General features: G+C 36.5%; 1 protein-coding gene across 3 annotated transcripts in view; it reads right to left on the bottom strand.

The window, feature by feature from the left end:
* Positions 1-587: 587 nt before the first annotated feature.
* FZD3 (frizzled class receptor 3) overlaps positions 588-26,663 on the bottom strand; it is a 74,457-nt gene continuing 48,381 nt past the window's right edge. For all 3 annotated transcript variants that reach the window (XM_064368753.1, XM_012435336.3, XM_012435337.2), the window contains 3 exons: positions 14,775-14,923; positions 10,710-10,943; positions 588-1,716 (listed from right to left, as the gene is read on the bottom strand). In XM_064368753.1, coding sequence (XP_064224823.1) covers positions 1,503-1,716; positions 10,710-10,943; positions 14,775-14,923 — 597 coding nt within the window. In that variant the 3' untranslated portion in view covers positions 588-1,502. The remainder of the gene's footprint in view (positions 1,717-10,709; positions 10,944-14,774; positions 14,924-26,663) is intronic.

The raw sequence follows: 26,663 nt of genomic DNA, 5'->3' as shown, positions 1-26,663 counted from the left end.
CGCTCCAGCCTGGGTATCAAGAGCGAAACTCCGTCTCAAAAAAAAAAAAAAAAAAAAAAAGAAAGCTACCAATTCTTATTTGTATGAGAGGAAGTTGTTAGGTATCTGAAGTAACCCAAGTGATTCTTATCTGCAGTCAGGGTTGAGGACCCTTGTTTAAATATGCTTTTTACACAACACATCCAGCATGTTCCAGCATTTTTCTTTCTCTTCAGATAGATTTCACGCCTAATAAGGTTTACAGTTTATATTGTAAATTATTTAAACATTACCAGATAAACATTTTTTACTTGATTTTTTAAGATTAAATGATATTCATAGTAAGACTACTAATCATGCTTCATTTTAGCTACAATGATTTTCAAATACTCAAATCAATCACCACTTTGGACTGAGGTTATATATATTTCAGTTGTAAACAAGAATGATCCAGAATCTGAAAATAAGAGTGTGGGGCAAAAGCTGTAGCCTACTAGCTATAAGGCAAGGCAAGAGCAGACAATCAACTCACTATAGGAGAGCCTGGATGCCAAGGTCTGGTGGCTTTGGCAAGATCACATCTCACTGTAGAAAAATACAACAATGAATACAGAGAAAATACTTTGCCATTTTATAATTGTGGTTATCACAAAGAGCCTTATAATGTGTGATGTTTATCTTACTACATGCCTCCACAAAGCAGATTTTGAACATTAAGTTTTCTATGAATCAATACTATTACATGGGAAAAGATGGCTACTAATTAAAATTTTTCCATCATGCACATGGATAAGTTATAAAAACACAGCCAGTAAAAGTAATATTTACAAAAGTTATAAAAACAGCACAATTATAGGGGAAAGAATGCCCATCTCTTTATTCTACTACTAATCCAAATCCTGAATATCTATGGATGAAGATTATTTCAATAGGATTTTGAGAGAATCTTTCACAGACTAATCAAATTCTTCTGTTGCACTTTTATTCTATTAGCTAAAATACCCTTGCTGATTTATTAAATTCTCGTTACAGTTTAAAAACACAGTTCTTTGTTCACTTAGTGGAAATAAAACTACAAAGTCCTACTATTCATCTGAGAAGTAAACCTTGCATAGAAAATTTCTTTAATTCTGAAATTATTTTATTAACTGAGCTACCAGAATGTTATCTCACAACTAGTTCATAGTATATGAAAGTTCACTACAAAGCAGTCACCACACATTTAAGATTTTTCTAAATATAAAATGAGTGGGTTTATAAAAATGCTTACCAGACAAATAATTATCTCTTCTTAACCTAGAAAGACTAATTATTACTGTGATGATTTAATTCTTAGTGTTTTGGATGCCTTGATGTTCCAAGTTTGATGCAATATAAAAAGCAAACATTTACCTTTCCAGTGGACACAATCTGCACTTGACTGAAAGCATGTTAACAGTGAGTTACAGCAATCAGTCATGCAAAGGCAAATAATAAAATCTGCTTTTTAAACAGCACAAGTTTTCCACCTTAGACAAGACAAATTAAGCACTGGTTCCATCTTCTTCAATAACCCGATTCATGCTGGTGCCATGTGTGATGTGAGTCATGGGATTATTACTGAGATCTCTGATGCTGCTATGTCGTGACTGTTCATTGAGCCGATGAGAACTACTATGCCTGGAGTGATCCGTCAGTCGTGACATGCTGCCATGAGGTAGTCTCTCCTCCATTCCTCTGTAACTACAGGGTGTGTACCTGTTATGAGAGAGTTTATTTTGAAGTGGGTAACAGAACACACTAGAAAATGTAATAACACTAATAATTTTCATGAAGATGCCTCAGTACAGGAAATTATTAGGAAACCAACCATGAGAAAGTAATAAACAACTTTTGATTGCTTAACTTGATTAACATTGTAGAATTACTGACATAGCCAACAAAAGAAAAGAGATAATCCACTCAGAATTAAGGTTTCATTCCCAGCAAAAGGAGAGAAGCTGAGGTTAAACAAGGCTGATTTGAAGCTGCACTAGATATGGATGCCTTCAAATGAGTTTTGAACAGGGTGGGTTCAGGGAGAGGGGTAAGAACAAATAGAAGAAATATGGCATTGCCCCTGGCAGCCAAGAGTGGTTATACTCAGTAGAGGGGTACACTCGAATTTTATTAAAAGACTATGATTGGAAGAGGGTGAAATCAGGGGAGAAATTGTGTAACCTAAAAAAAAATAAATGAATAAACTGGCAAACAACAATGACAGTATGTGCTGAAAGCTGCTTTTCAGTTAAAAACTGAATTAACTACCTGTAAATTATCTTAATTACTTCTTATCAGGGCTTGAGGCTGTGAGGATGCTCCTTCATGGAAGCTACATCTGCTTGGAAGTTACATCCTAACACTTCGTAACCTATATTCCCGCTAAAGCAAATTCTTTGTACCTCCAGCCCTTGACCCAGCTTGGAGTATGTGAGCTGGGCTCCTCTGCTAACTGCAAGCTGTCTCCTTCTCTGCACTTATCTTGAAAGGCAGCAGTGGGGCTATTAAATTTTCTTTTGTTGCAGTCCTGACTCACTGAGCTTTGCCATGAGGAATGAGATTAGCTTTAGGCCAGTCAAGGTCAGGAAAATCAATTATGACTTTTTTATTAGTCCTTTGCTTATGGAGCCAGCATGCTATTTATCAATGATTCTGGCTTTACAGTGTGCTCTTTCAAGGTAAAAACCATATTTTATCTTTTAATCCCTAGTGCCTCAAGAAATATTTGTCTAAATTACTTTTTGTTTATACTTACACCTATACACTTTTGTGTATAAGTAAAAGTATTTGATTTAGGATAATAAACCTCAAGGAAAACTTAATATAATTTATAACTTTAATTAACATTAATGTTTCTAAAAATAAAATATAGCAGGCTAGGTTTTTTTTTTAAACAGTCATCAAAAAAACTAATCATAAGCAGTTGCAGATTTGTTGGTTGTCAGGAAGCATTAATCTACCATTCCTTCACAAAAATAATTGTAACAAATTTCATAAGTCAGTGTGAATTATTTATAAAATTTAAAGATAGAATCATACACCACGGAGGTGATCTTTTAGTCTTATAGCAATGCTTGTCAAGTAACATTTTCATTAGATCAGAGTTTAAAACTTGAGAAGTCTTTTGAAATTGTTTTCTTTTTAAAAACATGTCTTTTGTTTCAGTAAAGCAAAAAAGAAGAGTTAAATATGAAAAGATAAATATTTAAATATTTTAAACATTTCTCATGTTAGTGGGTAAAAAGGTATTTAATTCTTATTTATTAAAAGATACTTCACATTTAGGACCTAAAACAATTTTAAATTTGTTCTGCATGTTTTGGTAAATGATGACATGTTTGCAGATAAAAACATTTCAGAATGGACTGGTTATTCTAGTCTAATAATTCTTATTTTGCAAATGATTACTGCCTTAAGACTGAATAGAAGATTTTTTCTAAGTTTCCAAATATGATTTAGCAGCTGATTTGGAGATCTTTCACCTCTGAGTGGCTTCCTAAGTATCTGTCTCAAATAAATATGGCAAATGAAAAAAGCAAAATATGATGCGGTTTTCTAGTAATAATATAAAGTTATCTTTTAAAAATTTACTATATTGAATAATTACATCTAAATTACTTAGTGACACATATGGCTATCCACAAAAAATCAACCTGACCACGGATAACTAAAAGTCAACTATATAGAAAAATAAATTTAAATATACTGTTTAATCTCAATTGTATATATAAGAATTACCAAGTTTATTTTTTGACAGTCATTTAAACCACTGTGACCACTGACTCTAATTAATACACAGTGTGAAAATGTAAATTCATTTTCATATAAGCTTAGGCAAAACAATTAGGATGCTTAATTTGTTGCTGTTGTCAAAAAGATAATTTGGTGCCTTCCAAAATCAACATAAAAAAACCTTGAAGATGACTTACTCTTTTTGAGTTTCCATACTATCTGCTATTGTTAATCTAAATAACTGAATTAACTGTAGTTTCACTAATACCTCCTTTTTACATTCCCTAGCTTTTTCTTGTCATGTCACCCACTTAACCAACCTAATCATTCATTCCCAAACCTCCACCTACCTACTCATCCACTTTCTTTTTCACCCACTCTCTCATCTAACCACCAATTACTTATTCTTTGAAGTTGACATACATGTGTAGGTGTATTCACCTCAACCTATTTTGTTTTACATAGTACAGAGATCAATAATTATCCAGCAAAGAGTCTGGGCCAGAGTGAGTATTGAGAAGTGGGTGTGTGTGTGATCCCACAGCCAAGATACCATGAGATGATGAGAAAATGACCAAAACATAGTGTTAACGTACAAAGTTAAAAACTGACTGAAGCAGAAAGAAATCTCCATGAGATGGCTTTCGAAATTAAGAAAATCCTTGTTTAGACTTCTGGTTCACCACAGTCTTGGAACCTCTCAAATCTGCCCTAAAGTTCTAGGTACAGCAAAGAATCCTACAGTATGAGTATTCATGTGCCACATTACAGAACACCTTCAGTAGGGTGTCATTGTCATTCTGACTCCTGAATTTCTGGGAAACATCCACAGTATTTCTAAAGTCACCATTTATTTGATAGATTTGTTCATCCCCCTCTATATATAAGCCTAGCACTGTGCTAGATACGGTGGAGGAATATGGTGTCACCTAGTTCTTATTCTCCAGAAGCTGCAAGCTTAGCTGAGGAAAGACAATTATATGGAAAATAGATCATAACAAAAAGAATGATAAGCAATTTCTCTGACTCATATGCCCACTGTTCTTCTTCTTGTATTATTACTGTGAGTATTTCCCAAGGTCTTGTTTTTGAGCTGCTATTTTAATAGTGAATCAAGGGATTCTAGCTTACAATTTTAATTGCCAACTATCTATATTGATGATTATAAACTTTCTTATCTAAACTCAAGTTCTATTCAGATGAGAGTAGCTTAAATCTATTTTAACTGCCCTCAGAAATTCTCTACTTAATATAAACTCATCTTTTACTATTCATTCACCCTGCTTATCTCCAATATATTTTCTTATTTTATTTTATTTTATTGAGACGGAGTTTTGCTCTTGTTGCCCAGTCTGGAGTGCAATGGCATGATCTTGGCTCACCGCAACCTCTGCCTCCCAGGTTCAAGCGATTCTCCAGCCTCAGCCTCCCAAGTAGCTAGGATTACAGGCATGCACCACCACGCCCAGTTTTTTTGTATTTTTTTTTGTATTTTTTTTTTTTTTCAGTAAAGACAGGGTTTCTCCGTGTTGGTCAGGCTAGTCTGGAACTCCTGACCTCACGTGATCTGCCTGCCTCAGCCTCCCAAAGTGCTGAGATTATAGGTGTGAGCCACCGTGCCTGGCCTACATCTATTAACACTCCCTGTCTTAATTATATCCTAACTTGTGCTATTATTCAATTGGCTCATATTTATGTGTCTTATCTTTCCTATATGGTTATATGCTCCTAGAATGCATCAATTACATCTTACTTTTCTTCCATATATATCTTTATACACAGTATGCCACATGTATAGGGGGCATACTGTGTATAAATATATATATGGACTTATTCACTCATAGATGAATGTATAAAGATATATATACATATGAATTATTAATTCATCCTTGAAAGGATAAGGCCAGCTGGGCACAGCGGCTCATGCCTGTAGTCCCAGCACTTTGGGAGGTTGAGATGGGCAGATCACTTGAGGCCAGAAGTTCAAGACCAGCCTGGCCAACATGTCAAAACCCCATCTCTAATAAAAATACAAAAAATTAGCTGAGCATGGTGGCACACGCCTGTAATCCTAGCTACTCAGGGGGCTGAGGCATCAGAATGGCTGGAACCTGGGAGGTGGAGGTTACAGTGAGCTGAGATAGTACCACTGCACTCCAACCTGGGCAACAGAGTGAAACTCTGACTCAAAAAAAAAAAAAAGAAAGAAAGAAAAAGAAAAGAAAAAACAAAGTCTAAGGCCAATAATGTCAAATACAGCTGAGTTTATGGAGGATGGTGACTGATAAATATATTCTAAAAGAACTCTAATTCTGAAACAACAACAACAACAACAACAACAACAAAAGAACTCTAATTCCCTCCCTATCAGTATCTTCAGCTGGGAACCCCTAAATTACTGTAGAAACTTTCTAATTAGCCTTACTTATAATCTCCCTCATTAAGATGCTATTGCCAAGTGATTTTTCTAAAATACTAATCTGATTTTCTTGCCCCAATGCCCAAAGACCTATGATAGTTTCTTACTGCTGTCAGGGAAAAATGCAAACTCCTCAGTATGAATTCCTCTCCTTCAGTTGCCGAAACATGCAATCTATACTCTAGCCATAACCAGGTACCTAACTGCCTGTCTGTCTTCCTTGCCTGTGCATGTGCTGTTTCCTTGTCTTTAACTCCCAACTGCCTCCTCCGAATCCTATTCAATGTAGAAGTGCTATCTCTTTTGCAAAGCTTTCACTTTCTGTGATGTAGTAAATGGTTTTCTTCTCTGAGATCCCAATGCACCCTGTACGTATTTTTACTATACCTACTGAAGTGTATTGTAATTGATTGTTTACTCTTCTGTCTTCTGTCTCTGCATCACTAGCACTTAGAAGAATGCTTCTCATATAGGAGTACTAAGTGGAACAACAAAAGGAATGAAGGAGAAAAGATCCCTGTGGTTAAAATGAGGTCACTGGTGATGTTAGAGGGTATAGTTCAGGCAGGCAGAGAAGAGAAAAAGACTAAATTTACAAGGGATGAAGAATGGATCAGGGAGAAGGAAAATACTCATTTCAAAAATCTAGCCAGGAAAGAAAAAGGAAATGGATAAAAGATACATCAGCATCAAAGAAAGACACCTGCTCTTTTAAACACGGGGTAGCTGACCAACAGAAGGTAAAAGAAAACAAGTTGAGATGAAAAAACAGAAGATTAAAATAGGCCGGGCGTGGTGGCTCACACCTGTAATCCCAGCACTTTGGGAGGCTGAGGTGGGTGGATCACCTGAGGTCAGGAGTTCGAGACCAGCCTGACCAATTGAAACTCCATCTCTACTAAAAATACAAAAAAATTAGCCAGGCGTGGTGGCAGATGCCTATAATCCCAGCTACATGGGAGGCTGAGGCAGGAGAATTGCTTGAACCCAGGAGGTGGAGGTGGCAGTGAGCTGAGGTCGTGTCATTGCATTCCAGCCTGGGCAACAAGAGTGAAACTCCATCTCAAAGTTTCTCAAGGAAATAAGAGAGGACACAAACAGATGGAAAATCATTCCACGCTCATGGTTAGGAAGAATCAATATTGTGAAAATGGCCATATTACCCAAAGTAATTTATAGATTCAATGCTATCCCCATCAAGCTACCAATGACCTTCTTAAGAAAACTGGAAAAAACCACCTTAAACTTCATAAGGAACCAAAAAAGAGCCCGCATAGCCAAGACAACCCTAAGCAAAACAAAAAAAGAAACAAAAAACCCCCACAAAGCTGGAGGCATCACACTACCTGACTTCAAACTATACTAGAAGGCTACAGCAATTAAAACAGCACAGTACTGGTACCAAAACAAAGATATAGACCAATGGAACAGAACAGAGGCCTTGGAAGTAATGCCACACATCTACAACCATCTGATCTTTGAGAAACCTGACAAAAACAAGCAATGGGGAAAGGATTCCCTATTTAATAAATGGTGTTGGGAAAACTGGCTAGCTATGTGCAGAGAGCTGAAACTGGACCTCTTCCTTACAACTTATACAAAAATTAACTCCAGATGGATTAATGATTTAAACATAAGACCTAACTCCATAAAAACCCTAGAAGAAAACCTAGGCATTCAGGACACAGGCATAAGCAAGGACTTCATGACTAAAACACCAAAAGCAATGGCAACAAAAGCCAAAATAGAAAAATGGGATCTAATTAAACTTAACAGCTTCTGCAGAGCAAAAGAAACAAGCATTAGAGCGAACTGGCAACCAACAGAATGGGAAAAAAAATTTTGTAACCTACCCATCTGACAAAGGGCTAATATCTAGAATCTACAAAGAACTTAAACACATTTATAAGAAAAAATCAATCCCACCATCAAAAAGTGGGCAAAGAATATGAACAGACACTTTTCAAAAGGAGATATTTATGCAGCCAACAAACATATGAAAGAAAGCTCATCATCACTGGTCATTAGAGAAATGCAAATCAAAACCACATTGAGATACCATCTCATGCCAGTGAGAATGGTGATCATTAAAATATCTGGAGACAACAGATGCTGGACAGGAAATGGAGAAATGGAAACGCTTTTACACTGGGAGTATAAATTAGTACAACCACTGTGGAAGACAGTGTGGCGATTCCTCAAGAACCTAGAAATAGAAATACCATTTGACCCAGCAATCCCATTACTGGGCATATACCCAAAGGATTATAAATTGTTCTACTATAAAGACACATGCACATGTATGTTCACTGTGGCACTGTTTACAATAGCAAAGACTTGGAGCCAAACCAAATGCCCATCAATGATAGAATGGACAAAGCAAATGTGGCACATATACACCATGGAATACTATGCAGCCATAAAAAGGATGAGTTCATGTCCTTTGCAGGGGAGTTCATGTCTTTTGCAGGGACATGGATGAAGCTAGAAACCATTATTCTCAGCAAACTGACACAAGAACAGAAAACCAGACACCGCATGTTCTCACTCATAAGTGGGTGTTGAACAATGAGAACACATGGACACAGGGAGGGGAACATCACACACCAGGGTCTGTTGGTGGGTGGGGACTAGGGGAGGGATAGCAGGGGGTGGGGGGATTGGGGAGGGATAACATTAGGAGAAATACCTAATGTAGGTGATGGGGGAATAGAGGCAGCAAACCACCATGGCATGTATATACCTATCTAACAATCCTGCATGATCTGTACATACATGTACCCCAGAACTTAAAAAATAAAAAAGTACAGAGTACAGGAATCACATTCTACACTAGCAGGACAGGGATCACAGAGCACAGGATCACATTCTTCACTAGGAGGACTGAGACTGACAGGATAAAACAGCTGTGGAAACAGAGATGTTGTCAAGAGAACACAGAATCCTGCTACTTTCAGGTATTATAATTTTTATTCTTTCAGTTTCCCAAACTAGAAATTAAAAAAAAAACAAACCCCAAAAATCCTTAGCACATTCCTTTTCTCCAGCTGCTAATATTAATTTATTAACAATCTCTATCCTTTCTTCTTTCTAAATATCTTTCAGGTCAGCTCTACCTCTCTTCCCACTGCCACCATTCTCTGACAAGCTTTTATCATCTCTCAATTGAATTACTGAAAAGCTCCTAGGCAGCTTCTAATTCTAGTGTCACATTTCTCAAATTTAACAATAAACTCACAGTCAGGTTTCTTTCACACATTTTCTCTGTGAAATCAACTCCCTCCTCAGCTACTAGAATTAATCACTCCCTCCTCTATGCTACTACTGTACCTAGTAAACAGGGGTTGGCAAGGCCTGTTGGCCAAATCCTATTTTTGCAAATAGTTTTATTGGAAAGCAGTTATTTCTATTTGACTACATATTGTCTATGACTGCTTTTATGCTGCAACAGCAGACCTGAATAGTTGCAATGGAGACCATATGACTCATAAGGCCTAAAATATTTACTATCTGGTTCTTTATGGAAAATGTTTGCCAACCCCTGAACTATACTATCATACTTACATGTTACTTTGTTAATTACAGTAATAAAAGAAGCTGATATGAGGTACTTACTGAGACAGGCATTCTTCCAAGATATTAGGTATGCTATCTCATTTAATTTGTACAATATTATTAAAGAGGCAGATATCACTACTATATTTATTTTATAGATAAGGAAACCGAGGCTTATCATTCCATATCCATGTTCTAAACCACAACACTGACTACACTGTTTTTCTAAATAGACTGTGAGCTTATTAAGAGCAAAGATCATGTCTAAGTCATCTTTGTATTCTCAGAGCCTAGCATAGTGCCAGATGTAGTAGGTATTCCATAACTGTTTACTAAATTAATCTTACTAAAATAACCACTTTCATCCTGTCTTCTCCCTGCTCAATTCCCATATTATATGTTATATTATAAGCAATAACTCCCATATTGCTTACTGCATCAAATCTAAACTCCAAACAGTTCTAACTGACTTTAAGTCTGACCACAGTCTGGGACAACAATCAGAACACACGGACTATAAGAAAACATATGCTCTGTAAGGAAAGCTTGGGTTTAGCTCTATCTGGAATTTCTAATGCAACTCTATCACAGAATTATTTATATATGGTCCAGAGGTGTCCAGGAATGTTTAATTCAAGTCTTTTCCTCATCATCATGTTTTACTGTGATTACAATAAAGTTTCCCAAAGAATACACAAATAAATCAGAGTAAATCCCACAAGGCAGGACACTCTAAGAGATCACAGTCTTAGCCTGTTTTGTCTGCTATTGAATCATTGGTATCCAAAAATAGTTGGTGGCACATTTTAAGCATTCAACAAGACTTTCAAAGAATGAATAAATGCCTAGAAGATAAATTTTTTTGCTTGCTACTGAGTGAACTCAACAGCAAAGTTCAAAGCCTTAATGACGTTCAACTTCTATTTCAGAATTGGCTCCTCTTCTTTCTTAAGCTGATGATCATAATTTAGCTTATGCAATAAACTATGCTACTAACAAAACTCACCTGCCATCACGTGATCTGTGGAGGCTGCCGTGGTAGCTGCTCACTTTGCTGTGGATGCTCCCTGCTTTGCTTCTTTGATCATCCACCATAGCCAGCTGAGTTGAGGAAGCATGGGTGGATGTTCCTTGAGTGGAAGTTCCCCTCGACTTTCTTATGATAGGAGTATTTGGATCTCTCAGGAGAGACTGAGCAAAATCAGGTTCCTGGAGTACTTGTCGGCTCTCATTCACTATCCTAGACAACAAAACAGTAAGTTTAAGATACATACCAATCTTCCTACAGACCAATCAGCAATACTTCTGTGCAACACTTACAGTGTTCTTCAAATTAATTGCTTGCCAAATTAGACCTATAGGACTGATATGAAGAAACATTATTGACAGAGTAAAGAATATAACAATCCATGTCAATCTGTCCCCTAAGACGGTATGATGGAAAAAGTCCTGTGTTAGAATAAGGAAATCAGGATTTTACTTCCAACTTTATCAATAAAAATGTGACCTTAAGCATGTCATTACCTCCTCTTTTTTTCATTTCTTCATCCACAAAATGAAGGTATACAATTTCATCATTTCTAAAAGGTCTCTTTCAGCTAAAGAAATTTGTCATTCTTAAGACACTGAAATATTATGAAGATACAACTCTAAAACAGAAAAACTGTTTTCTTGCATGGTTTTTATATACGTAGTAGAGGCTTCACTGTAGCATGGATACATTTTTTTAAGCTGTAAGAGCAGTTGTTTTAGGCTATGAGTTGATTTTATACAGAAGCAGCTGTCTAGTGCAGGAATAAACATGAGAGGTCATAATTAAAACAAATAAAATGAAAAATAAAGTTAAAATTAAGTCTCAGACATAGTAGAAGCTTAAAGAGAAAATTTAGGTGAAGAATTATTCTCAAGAATAAAAATTTTTAACTACTATCAAAGGATTAAGTAGATGGCTTATGATGATGAACAACGCAGTAATTAAACTAACGTAAGAGCTAATTACACAGTTGTAAAGGTTAATGTCTTGGTTTATATAAGTAAAGGACTTATTATGAGAATCATGAAGTTAAAATAGGATAATTGACTTCATTTCAAAACTAAAACTCCAACATATAAAGACTAGATCATGTATTGAGAAATTACATATATTATATATTATCAAATTACAAAAGGATTATTGCCGTTGTTTTCACCTTGGGGTAGAAAGGCTAAATGAAGACTAGTATTTATTGAGTACTTTATAGACATTCTCCTTTGATCCTCTTAATAATGTCATCATTATAGAGATTCATGTCCTAAGAGTATATTTCTAAGGGAACATTGGGTATCTATTAATAATAGATACTGTAATTCCCATTTCACAAACAAAGAAACTGAAGTTCCAAGAGATTGAAGAACTTTCAAAAAATCACACAATGAAACCAACAGTCAAGGATCAAACTTAAGTTTAAAGTCTTAGGGGCTTATCGCAAGGTAATGATAAAACAGTATTTACTTATATCTGGAAAACAAAGTGTCAAAAACATGATAGAAAAAAGAACAAGTCAAAAAAAGTAAAAATAAATAAATAAAATCTGGATTCATACATCCCACCAAGTCATCTTGGTTGCTGACTTTATTTTCTAAACAGAGTTCAAACTAGCTTCTAGTGTTTTCAAAAATTTAATTCACCTTCAAACAGTGAAGGTTTGTCCCCTCATTTTACAGATAATGTCCAAAGAGATAAAGTGAAATGACCCAGGTAATTCAAAAGGGGATTTCTAAAAATATTTAAATCTATGTCAGAATTATTAGCATAAGCATGGTCTTAAATTTGGCTTCACTTAAGGAGAGAACATTAATTCGATTAGCATAATGTTAGAAACCAGTCTACAGCATAGTGTAACAAAGTAGTTAAGAGCAAAGCTCTAGAGTCAGACTGTTTGGGCTTGAATCTATATTTAAACCCAATTGTTATGAAATCTTGGTTCTATGCCTCAGTTTCCTTATCTGTAAAATGATGTCCTCCCTCACAAGAGTGTTTAGAGCATTAAATGATTTAATGTGTAAAGTATTTAGTGCTTTGAGTATTAAATGTGCCCAATAAATTGATACCCATTATTATTATTATCTTATAGTTGTTTTCAAAGGCTAACCAGACAAATGCTAGAAATAGCCAAAGGGTGCTCACATTCTTGAACTCCAGAATAAGGGGCTGCCACTCCAGCCCAGAGCACATCCTGGCTTGGAAGATCACAATGACTGTTGGTTGGGAATCCACAGCTGCAGAAAACCAGATGGAAGGACCCCTGAGAGTTTTAACCAGTTTCAAAAGGATTTTCGCCCAACCAGTATCCCCACCAAACTAACTAGGATAAATCTCTATAAGGAAAGCTTGGGTTTAGCTCTATTTGGAATTTCTAATGCAACTCTATTACAGAATTATTTATATATGGTCCAGAGGTGTCCAGGAACGTTTAATTCAAGTCCATTCCTCAGCATTGTGTTTTACTGTGATTACAATAAAGTTTCCCAAAGAATATACAAATAAATCAGAATAAATCCCACAAGGGAGGAAACTCTAAGAGAGTAGGATCTTGGTACATCACTTTATTTGCATAGATTCAGTGTAGTGCTCAGCATGCAGCAAATTCAAATTTTGCTTTTTGGAATTTTCTTGGAATTTTTTTTCCCAAATATTTTTGATCCATTATTGGTTGAATCCACTGATACGGAACCCCCAGATACAAAAGGCTGACTGTATATTAAACTGTGATTATCTTATCTCTGTTAATATAATTTGCTAATTACTGGTATTTCAGTAAATACAAACTTTATTAGTGAGGCAGAAACTAAAGTAACTTCAAATTGTATCATATAAGAAAACTACATTAACCAATACAAGGCACATTCTACATATAATTTAAAAATATTTACAGATTAACCCCCAAAAAATCGTTCTTCGATGGAGCCTAGGTTAAGTAAAATCATAATAAATATAGAATCCAACCGGGTGCAGTGGGTGGCTCATGCCTGTAATCCCAGCACTTTGGAAGGCCAAGGGTGGATCACGAGATCAGGAGTTCAAGACCAGCCTGGCCAAAATGGTGAAACCCTGTCTCTACTAAAAATACAAAAATTAGCTGGGCATGGTGGCAGGAGCCTGTAATGCCAGCTACTTGGGAGGCTGAGGCAGGACAATGGCTTGAACCACGATGGGAGAGGTTGCAGTGAGCCGAGATTGAGCCACTAGACTCCAGCCTGGGCGACAGAATGAGACTCTGAAGAAAAAAAAGAAAAGAAAGAAAAAGAAAAAGAAAAGAAAAGAAATATAGAATCCACTAACTTAGAATAACTGAGTAAAAAGTCTGTTCCACTGTGAAAACTGCAGGGTTTTGTTTTGTTTTACAACTAAGGTACAAGAACATAAAGATTCCTTAAATATGCCCTCAAATGATACTGTAATATGCAGTATGGCCAACTCTGAATTAAAATGACCTCTAACACATTTCAATTTATCTACTACTAACATTTTTCTATTTGGCTTTGACATGTACTATATTAGAATGGAATAAGAGTATTTCTTTATATCACTTTTGGTGTGCTTGGAAGAACAATGGACAACTGGAGATAGCAGTTATCTAGCTCCTTGCAGTAAACACCTGTGTGACTTTGGCCAAGCACTTAACCTCTACCTTATTTTCTCATTTGTAAAAGAGAGAAGAGAATACATGCCAACTTTCAAAGGAATATCAGGAAGATCAGGTAAGAATGTAGAGAAAAGCATTAATTTTCTTTTAATTTTAAGAAAATTATAATTTGAATTCTTTTCATAAAGATTGGATTTCCTTCAAATATTCTGAATTAGTACAGGAGGCTTGCTCATCTTCTGGACTACTTGGCCATCTTCTCAAAATAAGTTTTTAGTTTTAAATTAAGACATGCTACTGTGCCAATCATAACTGGATATTGCTGAAAATGTTACAGTCCTGTTTGAGTAATTCTCCAAATCCAAGTCATTTTCATGTAAGCAAAACAAAAAAAATTTACATAAATATGAGGCTTGTGAACATCATGATAATTTATTTCAACTTACTCTTTTTTTCTACGACCATGAAAAAAACTGGCCCATTCAAAGCATGTCTTTTTGCTTCCAACCCAAAATACAGAGGGAATGCCAACTATGAGAGCCATCAGGTATTTCATCAGAAAGAGAATCAAGTCTGGACGACTCATTTGAGTAACCTAGAAGAACAGAAAGAAAAATGTCTTAAATATATAAAAATAACTTTCTATGAAAGACCACTATAAAATCTTTTAAATAAAGTGAGAGTAAAATAATTCTACAGATTTGATGTTTTCATTTGTAAGGTTTAATAGGTAATTTTCTTGTTATGTGGAAAAAATACACTCCTGAAAATTTGACAATAAATTTATACATTGAGCCAGATCTATCTACCTAGATAGATAGAAGATAGATATTTGGCTGATATTAGCCATCTTCTAAACTAGGAAAGAATGGAGATCATATGTACAATAGCAGTGGGTGCAGTGGTGATGCAGATGGACTTTTTAAAAGAGTAATGTGAAAATAAGATGCCATAGAAGGAAAAGACTGACAGGTTTGACTACTAAAAATTTAAAACTTCTACAGAACAAGAAGCCTTAAATCAAATTAACAGAATAATGACTAACTAGAAATATTAACTGTATCAATCAAAAAAGCAAATCTAAGAAAAAGAAAATGAAGAATAAGCCAGGTGTGGTGACTCATGCCTATAATCCCAGCACTTTGGGAGGCCGAGGCAGGCAGATCATCTGAGGACAGGAGTTCAAAACCAGCCTGGCCAACATGACAAAACGCCCTCTCTACTAAAAATACAAAAATTAGCTGGGCGTGGTGGTAGGCACCTGTGGTCCCAGGTACTCAGGAGGCTGAGAGAGGAGAATTGCTTGAATCGGGGAGGTGAAGATTGCAGTGAGTCAAGATCACGCTACTGCACTCCAGCTTGAGTGACAAAGTGTGACTCTGTCTCCAAAAAAAAAAAAAGAAAGAAAGAAAAGAAAAAAGAAATAAAGCATTTATAAGACCAAAAAAAAAAAAAAAAAAAAGTCACAGAACTAATAAACCCAAAGTTGGTTATTTGAAAAAGGAATAGGCCAGACTCCAATCTAATCAAAACAACAAAGGGAAGAAAACAGCTGAACACACAGACACAGAAATAATAATGAAACAGATACAAATAGAGAAAAATTAAAGAATCTTTAAAAGATTACTTTGCTCAATTCCAGGCAAATAAATTTAAAAAACAATGGATATAAATGATAGGAAAATGTAATTTAACAAAATTGACTCCAGAGGAGATAAAAAAAAATTGAACAGATAATTATAGAATAAAGTTGTCAAAGAGCTACCTCCTCTCAGAAAGCACTAGACCCATAAGTTTCACAGGAAAATTCTAATAAGCCATTAAAGAACATATAATTTCAAATTGTCTGAAAACATAGAAAAAGGAAACTATTAAAATTATTTATATAAAGCAAGCATAAAATTGTACTTAACAAAGACTCCATAAAGAAAGAAAACTATTTATTTATGTCTCATTTAGGAATTTGTATGCAAACAGAATTTAACAGCAAATTAAAACAATATGCCAGGACCAAACAGGGGAATGCAAGGATGGTTCAACATTAGTAAATTTATTTATAAATTCAACATATTATTAGATCAAAGGGAAAACATATAATCATCCTCATAAATGCCACAAAGGCATTTGACAAAAGTATTCATTCTTGATTATTAAAAACTGTAATAAAATACAAACAGATGATGGTGAAGTCCTTAAAGACACTATATCTGTATCTCAATGTATCTAATCCAAAAGCAAACTTCATGCTTAATGGAAACACCAAAAGCCACCAGAAATATTTTCATTAAAATATGGAATACAAGAAGAGTATCTACTGCCACCACTCTTAGTTAACCAGTTGCAACAGCTCTAGACTGTGATTAGATAAAAGAAATAAAGGTTATAAAAACTAGAAAGGAGGAGGCAAAGTGATCATTATTTATAAATAACATAATTTTATACCTGGAAAAACTAAGAGAATAAAGTAAAAGCTATTATAAATTATAAGCAGGGTTGCTAGGTATGAAATAAAATACATAAATAACTTTCATATATATAAATATCAATTAGTAGACATAAGAAAGAAAATTCTTCATTTACCATTGTTATGGGCTAAATTGTCTCCCCTATCCAAATTCATTATGTTGAAGCACTAACTCCCAGTACCTCAGAATGTGATTGTATTTGGAAGTGGGGCCTTCAAAGAGGTAATTAAGGTTATGTGCATGGATCCTAACCCAATGTGACTGGTATCCTTAGATGAGGAGGAAATGCGGACATAAAGACACCAGGGGTATGTACACACAGAGAAAAGACCATGTGAGGACACAGCAAGCAGGCTCCCATCTACAAGCCAAGGAGAGAGACCTGAGAGGAAACCAATCCTGCCAGCACCTTCTTCTTGGACTTCCAGCCTCTAGAACTATGAGAAAATTAGTTTCTATTGTTTCAGCTACCCAGTCTGTGGTATCTCATTATGGTAGCCTTAACATACTAATACAAACTATAACAAAGGAGACCAAACACCTAAGAATAAATTTAATAAGAAAAATGAGTGATCTATTTGAAGACGTTATGAAACACACCCCACTTCAAACATGTTCTTAGTTAGAATTTATCATAAGAATGCAGATTCTCCTTGATTTAGTTATTGAATTTGACACAATCCCAAAATTCCAATAAAAATACCAACAGAGTTATTTGAGCATTAAGACAAGCTGATTTTAAAGTTTATATGGAAAAACAAACAAGAACAAACAGGAAAGTCCTGAAAGAGAAGATAAATATATCATTAAGCTATAATAATTAAAACTGTGTAATTACGAAACACTACTTAATGTAAGCAGTATTAAAGTAAGTGATATTTCAAACCATTCAGAAAAAATGTGTTTATTTAATAAATGGATTCTGGACAGGCTTCTAGAAAAAAACAGAGGCGAAGCCATATGATATTTCAAAACTAGATGAATTTCTAAAAGATAGAAAAATCAGATGGGGTGCGGTGGCTCATTCCTGTAATCCCAGCACTGATGGAGGCTGAGGCAGGTGGTTCACTTGAACCCAGGAGGCAGAGGCTGCATCGCACCACTGTACTCCAGCCTGGGCGACAAAGTAAGAGCTCATCTTAAAGTAAATAAATAAAAACAAAAATTCAAATGTAAGAAAAAAATTAACAACAAAAAAGAAACCATAAAGTTAAAGTTCTAGATGAAAGCTTCTGTATCGGGAAGAGAGGTGAAGAGTGACTTTCTAACAATGACACAAAACTTAGAAGCTATCAAGGGTTGGTTGTGGTGGCTCACACCTGTAATCCCAGCACTTTGGGAGGCCCAGGTGGGTGGATCATGAGGTCAGGAGTTCGAAACCAGCCTGGCCAATATGGTGAAACCCCATCTCTACTGAAAATATAAAAATTAGCTGGGCATAGTGACGCACACCTGTAGTCCCAGTTATTTGGGAGGCTGGAGAATCGCTTGAACCCGGGAGCTGAGGTTGCAGTGAGATTACACCACTGCACTCCAGCCTGGGCGACAGAGCAAAACTCCGTCTTGACAACAAACAAACAAAAAAAGCTATCAAAAAGAGACAAGTGTGGCTACATAAAACCCCACATTTCTGCATGGCCATAACTATCGTAACAACAGCCAAAAGATAATTAAAAGGTGATATAAAATTGTTGCAAATTATATGGCAGATAAAAGGGCTAATTTCGTTAATGAATAATAAACTCCTACAACTAAATAAAAGCCCATGACCTAAAGAAAAAAAGGCAAAATATATGAACAATTTATGAAAAACAAAAGACAAATCTAGAGCTCAGATTCATAGTTAAATTATATGCTGGCTCTATTTTTAACCTATCAAATAGGTAAGATTCAAGAGTCTGACAGTATATTGCATTAGCAAATGTACAGACAAATACTCTCATATACTGGAGATGGAGAGGTAAATTCATAAACCGCTATAGAAGACAATTTGGCAATGTCAAAGTTATACCTTTTGATTAAGCAATTATTTTACAAATATATGCTACACATAATTCATATATATGTGAAATGATGTATATACAAGTATTGTACATATATCATACACCAACAGTAAAATATTAGAAGCAATATGATTTATCCACTCAATGAAATACTATGAGGGCAAGAAAAGATACTGAGGAAGCCTTTTCTATTTTGGTATTGATCTGCAAAATATATCATTAAATGACAAGAACAAGGTGGGGAAGTGTGTATGGGAGCTACTGAGTAAAAAAGAGGGAGCAAAGGAATATACTTGCTTATACATGCATGAACATCTCTGAAAAGAGGATATACAAATTCCTTGTAAAATTTCAAGTTACCCTTGAGAGAGGCACTGGGAAGCTGGGAAACACAGGTGATGATAGAAGGGAGACTTTTCCCATACACTTTTGTAGCTTTTGGGTTTAGAACCATTAAAAATTTTTAAGAATAAAGAAATAGAATTTTTTAAATGTATATATGAAGATTCTAAATATAAAGATAAGTGTGGGATGGGGCACTGGGAAACGCCCTCACTGTTGGTAAACTGGTATAACCTTACTAGTATACAATCTTGTAAAACTTACAAAAAATGTAAATGTGTATTCCATTTGATTCGGCAATTCTATTTCAAGAAATAGCATCCTAAAGAAATAGCAGAGCAATAATGGGAGATTGTTTAAATAAATTATGGTATATACAAATTACCAAATATACAGCCATTCAAAAAATGATAATGTAAATGAAAAAAGGAGAGTACAGACAATGGTGTGCTGGTAATTGTTCAACGACTGGCTCTCTAGGTCAAGGGAAGCCCTGATTTGCAGCATCTGCCAATTTCAAAGGTCATTTTCTTTCTTTCTTTGTTTTTTTGAGACGGAGTCTTGCTCTCTTGCCAGGCTGGTGTGCAGTGGCCCAATCTCAGCTCACTGCAACCTCTGCCTCCGGGGTTCAAGCTATTCTCCTGCCTCAGCCTCCTGAGTAGCTGGGATTATAGGTGCACGCCACCATGTCCAGCTATTTTTGTATTTTTAGTAGAGTTGGAGTTTCACTATGTTGGCCAGGATGGTATCGATCCCTTGACCTTGTGATCCGCCTGCCTCAGCCTCCCAAAGTGCTGGGATTTCAGGTGTGAGCCACCATGCCCAGCTCAATGGTCATTTTCAAGCAACCAATGTGACATGATTGAATGTGGAGTTGCATCTTACGGGCCTCAAAGCCAGCTACAGCACATATGATCACATTTATATTTCAGAATTATACAGTCATGGGCCACTTGACCACAGGAATATATTCTGAGAGATGCATCATTAGGCAGTTTTGTCATTGTGTGAATATCAGAGTGTATTTAGACTAAACCTAGATGGTATAGCCTATTACACAACCAGGCTGTATGGTATAGCCTACTGCTCCTAGGCTACAAACTTGTATAGCAGGTTGCTATACTGAATAATGTAAACAATTGTATCACAATGTTAAATATTTGGGTATCTATTTAAAAGTAGAAAGGGTCAAATAAAAATATAACATTATAATCTTATAGAATCACCATGGTCCCATAGCAGTCCATTGCTGACTGAAACATTGTTATGTGGTACATAACTGTAATATCTGTAACATTATTTATACATATATTAAATATGACTTTTGGTATGTTTTTAAATATGCCAATATGCACTGTTCTGGCTATGACTGTGAAAAAAACTACACCAAAACTTAATGGCTTAATGTAAGAATTTATTATCTCCCACAGTTCTGTGAATTGGCTGGGCTCAGCTGGGTGATTCCCACTTGGGCTCTCACATGTAGCTGCAGTCAGATGATGGCTGGGGCTGAAATCATCTGGATGTTAGTCTGAGCTAGACACACATACAGAATGGCTCCTTCACTCAAATGTCAGCTAGGATGGCTGGAAAAGATGGGAGCTGACTGAGAAGATTTCTCCCACTTTCTGTGGCTGGTCTTCTCAATCACCCTTTCTCTTTCTATTTCCTTCCCTTCATGAAGCCTTTCTATACAGCTTAGGGCTAGCCTGCACTTCTACACATCTTGTGGTCTCAAGGTAGTCTGACATCTTACTAGAGGCTGATCTCTCCCAGAGCAAGCATTCCAAGAGATCTTGGCAAAGCCTAGGGGTCATACAGAATCACTTCTGCTGCCTCCTACAAATCAAAAGCAAGTCACAGTGCCAGCCCGTTTTAAGGAAAGGGGACTACTCAAGAGCAAGAGATGTGGTTCTCTGGTTGGAGGCAGGGGGCTACATCGCCCTGAAGAGTAGCTACCATAGTGATTGCTACAAAGGGTTGGAATGTTTGTCCCCTCCAAAACTCACGTTGAAACCTAAACCTCAGTGGGGGAGTATTCAGAGGTGAGGCCTTTAAGAGGTGATTGGGCCATGAAGGCTCTGCCTCATAAATAGACTAATGGGTTATCACAGGAGCAGGACAGGTGGCATTATAAGAGGAAGAAGAGGGACTGAAGTAGCACACTGAGCCCTCTCGCTATGTAATACCCTGGCATCAACTCAGGACTCCGCAGTTCCCATCAGGAAGAAGGTCCTCACCAGATGCGGCCCTCAACCCTGGACTTCTCAGCCTCCATAACTGTAAGAAATAAATTCCTTTTCTTTAAAAATTACCCAGTTTCGGGTATTCTGTTATATTCAACAGAAAGCAGACTAGGACACATAGGGACTAAAAAGTATGTAAAAATGTAAATTGTGGTTACATTGATTTGCAGGGGTAAGGGAGTTTTCTTCTGTTTCATCATTTTCTTCCCATGTATTTTCAACTTTTTAAAAGGTAGAAAAGACTATATGTATATAATCAAAACTGACAAAACATTTAACCAGGAAAACTTTTACTGTATTAATGGAATGCCAAAAGCTCATGAGATATAATGTAAATTTATATTATGATAGATAGCAAATGTTCTACAAAAGAATTGCTATAAGAAATTATCAAAAATTATACTATTTAATCTACAGTATACAGTGAATATTATAAATATGTAAAGTAAGCTATATAAATAAATCCATGATCAACTAGATAGAAAACATGATAAATCTGTAAATGAATCAGTACCTAGGATTTATATTCTGCATACACACACACATCCTTTCTTGCATTTTCCAACATGGCATACTACTTCTTAAAGGTGGATATTCATATAATATTAAGGAGGAACACATGAATGTAGTAGATAACATATGCTGAAAAGCATAAAGTACTTAGAACTATGTTTGACACCTAATAAATATTCAAAAATGTGTCTCAGGGGCACCACTATCCCAGAATACATTAAAAGAGCAATCCAAAGTAAGATATTCTGTGGTAAAATAAAATTTGGGTATTATGAGCCTCCTGCCCCCGCCCCCCTCCAGAGGGATTATACATTAGTATATTAAAGGTTCTGAGAAGTCCTGAAGAACTGTTTATTTTGGTTTAGCTCAGTGTTTTCTATGCTGATAGATACATTTCCCGACTGAAAATTAAGAAGTTGGAATAGGTAAATTCTAAGGTTTATTCTAATAGCCTATGAGCGCTATTAATCTGGAAAAACTTTATAGGGAAATTAGAGACTAGTTTTGCTACAAAAGTTATTTTCCTTTTCCAGGATTTAAAAATCTATCATATTAGTTAAAATACACACGTTAACCATGACTATATACATTTTTTTTTTTTTTTTTTGGCTCACAAAAGAGAATATCTCATAAAAGTGGAGTGTGGGCCGGGCGAGGTGGCTCAAGCCTGTAATCCCAGCACTTTGGGAGGCAGAGGCAGGCAGATCAGTTGAGGTCAGGAGTTGGAGACCAGCCTGGCCAACATGGCGAAACACCGTCTCTATCAATATACAAAAATTAGCCAGGTGTGGTGGCAGGCACCTGCAATCTCAGCTACTCGGGAGACTGAGGCAGGATAATCACTAGAACCTGGGAGGCGGAGGTTGTGAGCTGAGATTGCACAACTGCACTCCAGCCTGGATGACAGAGCAAGACTGCGTCTCAAAAAAAAAAGTGGAGTGTGGTAAGGGGAAGAATGAGAGCTGGGAAACACACTTCAAATCACATTTGCTTATACCCAATAAATGATGAGAAAACAAGGACTGACTAAAGAAAAATGATAATTTGTAAAGAGGTGACTTACATAAGTAATACTATGAAGAAGAAGAAGGTAAAGAATATGAAAATTAAAACTAATACAATTGTAATGAAAGAAAGATAAAGAGAGCAAATCAGAGTTGATCACAGAATTTGAACAATTGGGTGATGTGACGAGCACTGGCCTGAGCAATGTGACATGGGTCAAATCACTTTTTATAATAAGAAGCTTCAATTTAATGATTTCGAGGCTGCCTTCAATTCTAGATGACTGATTCTAGAGTCTAAATCCTATCCTTATAGATTCAGTCTTATCCCTTTGTTTTACGGATGCAATCAAACTCTAGGGAAAGTGAACTGATCTGCAAGGTCACACAGCTAATTAACTGAGTCACTTAAATACTGAGTGCTACTGTGACCTGGTACAAAAGATCTATCAGCAAATGAGTCAGAAAATTCCCTGCCTTTGTTGAACTTACATTCTAGAGCAGGGTAAGGATGCAGTGCTGTCAATGTACAGGAACTAACGAAATCTTGTAATTTCAGGTAGTAATAAGAACTAGGTAACAAAACAAGGTAGTGTGTGGGTGTGGTATGGTGGTGAATGAGGCAAGATTTTATTTTATTTTGTTTTTTGAGACAGAGTCTCACTCTGTTGTGCCCAGGCTGGAGCACAGTGACAGGATCTTGGCTCACTGCAACCTTCTCCTCCTGGGTTCAAATGATTTTCCTGCCTCAGTCTCCCACGTAGCTGGGATTACAGGCATGCACCACCACACACAGCTAATTTTTGTATTGTTAGTAGAGATGGAGTTTCACCATTTTGGCCAGGCTGGTCTCAAACTCCCGACCTCAGGTGATCTCCCAACCTCAGCCTCCCAAAGTGCTAGGATTAAGACGTGAGCCACATTTTCTAAAGCAACTTTAGATCAAAATGGTCAGTAAAGGCTTCTTCAAGGACATGACATTTAAGTAGGGATTTAGGCAGAAGAAACAGGAGTAACAATAATCCTGACAGAACAAGTTTGTTGTCTCTAAAGAATAACAAGGAGGCCAGCTAGGCTAAAAGTGAGCACGGATGGAGGAGAAATGGTAGGAGATGAAGTCAAAGAAGGAGGCAGGGTTCAAGTCATATATGGCATTGCAGGGAATGGTAAAAAAAAAGAAAAAAAAAGGATTTTATTCTAAGAGTAATAGGAAGCCATTGAAGGGTTTTGTTCAAACAAGCAAAATGATCTCACTTATGTTTTAAAAACTCCCTCTGGCTAATGTGTTGAAAATAAACTAAAGAAACAAAAGTAGAAGCAAGAAGATGGATAGGAAGGCCACTGTGAATTACTGAATGGCTTGGACTAAGGTAGAGGTGGAGGTAATGAGAAGTTGAAGGATTGAATCTGAGGTATGTGAGAAAGACAGGGCTCAAAAATAGCTCCAAATTTGGGTCTGAGCAACTAGTGGATGATGATACCATTCACTGAATGGGGCAGAACTGGGAACAGGATGCAGGAAGCAGACTTGAGAAAAATTCAGAGCTGTGTTTTAGACATACTAAGTTTAAAATGCTTTGTAGACTTTCAAAAGGAAGTGTCATGTAAATAGATATTCTGGAGCACAAAAAGAAGGTTGGGTTGTATAGTCTAAAACACGGGAATGGATAAGATTACACAGAAAAAAGGAGAAGGCAAAGAAAACAGAGAGCCTAGGAGAGAAACCCTAAAATATCTTCCAACTTTGATTCTTTAAGGCCTGCACCTTAACCTGCATTGTCTGTGTAAATTAGAAACATTGTTCACATAACATAAATGCTTGAATAAGAGGGAAGGACCAATAAAAACAAAATCAGTAACAACCAAAACCTCCAATTAGGCAAGAAGATTTGGAAGACAGCAGGGATGTAACACAGAACATTTTGTATTACAGGGTTCTGGTTAAAGCCAAAATTCCAGAGAAGACAAGTCAGCACCTGCCCATGGCAGGGACAGGGAGAAAACTCAATCACCACCTGTTTTTTGAAGACGCCATAGGCAGAGTGTTAGAGCCAGAGGGCCAAGACACTGAGGAAGAACAGCCAATCTACTACTATACAGAAAGAGTGTCCCCTTGTAAATGAAGAACAAAGAGGAGGGAGAATATTATCTACTTCTAAATCACACAGAGACACAAAATGGTGAGGTAGTTAGTATGTAAAACAGGCCATATACTAGCTAGAAAGGCAAAGCCCACTAAAGAGAAAAATATTGAAATAAAGGAAATGGAATACAGTGTTTACTTTTTATTTTTAAAAAGCCCTATAATAAACTGAATGTCTATAGTGTTTATTTATTTATTTATTTATTGACAGGGTCTCATTCTGTCACCCAGCCTGCAGTGCAGTGGTGCAATCACAGCTCACTGCAACATCCACCTCCTGGGTTCAAATGGTTCTCCTGTCTCAGCCTCCTAAGTAGCTGGGATTACAGGTACCCACCACCATGCCCAGCTAATTTTTCTATTTTTAGTAGACACGGGGTTTCACCATGTTGGCCAGGCTGGTCTCAAACTCCTGACCTGTCTTGGCCTCCCAAAGTGCGGGATTACAAGGGTGAGCCACAGCAACAGGCTATAAAATTTTTAAAGAAAAAACTCACCTGCTGTGCGTGGTGGCTCATGCCTGTAATCCCAGCACTTTGGGAGGCTGAGGCGGACGGATCACGAGGTCAAGAGATAGAGACCATCCTGGCCAACATGGTGAAACCCCGTCTCTACTAAAAAGTACAAAAATTAGCTGTTCGTGGTGGTGCGCGCCTGTAGTCCCACCTACTTGGGAAGCCGAGGCAGGAGAATTGCTTGAACCCGGGAGGCGGAGGTCGCAGTGAGCCGAGATCGCGCCACTGCACTCCAGCCTGGCGCCACAGTAAGACTGTCTTAAAAACAAAAAAACAAAAACAACAACAAAAAAAGAAACTCACAAAATATTTCAATTCCTTGCATAATTAAAATAGACAAATAAGAAAACTTTCAACTATTCTTTCATAAATATTCCTGAAAACACTATATTCCTAGTGATGTTATATAACTCTCACAATTGAAAAAAACTTACCGGATGTATTTCTTTAATCTAGCTGGAGAATACCCGGCAAAGAAGGGAGACATCAACATCTACTTACTGTAAGCCCTGAGTCTTGACGACTGTCTTGGTTCTACAACAGCCTGGCTAGCTATAAATAGCCTACATTCACTATCTTCTGAATCACAGATCTCCACTAACACTGCTACGAGTTAATCTACAGAACTGCAATAATTCTTTTTAACCATCATATAAAAAAATTTACCAGTATTTTGATTTTTCTATTTGGAAACATAATCCACCAAAGACCCTGGGGTTTAAATTATTTTTAATTAAATAGAAAAAAAGTTACTCATGTTAAGGGGGAAAAATACTCGGCCAAAAAAAGAAAACCACTCAAGGTATGTATTTTTATTATTGTGGTAGCCTGTTTTCGATACCTTAGTTTTGAATCGGGTTAGCAGAGTCCTTGGTTTCTTTCCCTATCAAGAGGAATCTATATTTTACTAATAGAAGTACATATTGCTTTGAGTTTGCTTTTATTTATTTATTTATTTATTTATTTATTTATTTATTTATTTATTTATTTATTGGAGACAGTCTTGCTCTGTCGTCAGGTGCCAGGCTGGAGTGCAGTGGCACAATCTCATCTCACTGCAACCTCTGCTTCCCAAGTTCAAGCAATTCTCCTGCCTCAGCCTCC

Source organism: Aotus nancymaae, unplaced genomic scaffold (assembly GCF_030222135.1).
Source record: "Aotus nancymaae isolate 86718 unplaced genomic scaffold, 86718_ANA_hifiasm-v0.15.2.pri h1tg000079l, whole genome shotgun sequence".
In the NCBI taxonomy this organism is placed as follows: Eukaryota; Metazoa; Chordata; class Mammalia; order Primates; family Aotidae; genus Aotus; species Aotus nancymaae.
The sequence above is the reverse complement of the archived record's forward strand: the minus strand, read 5'-3'. Positions and strand labels throughout refer to the sequence as shown.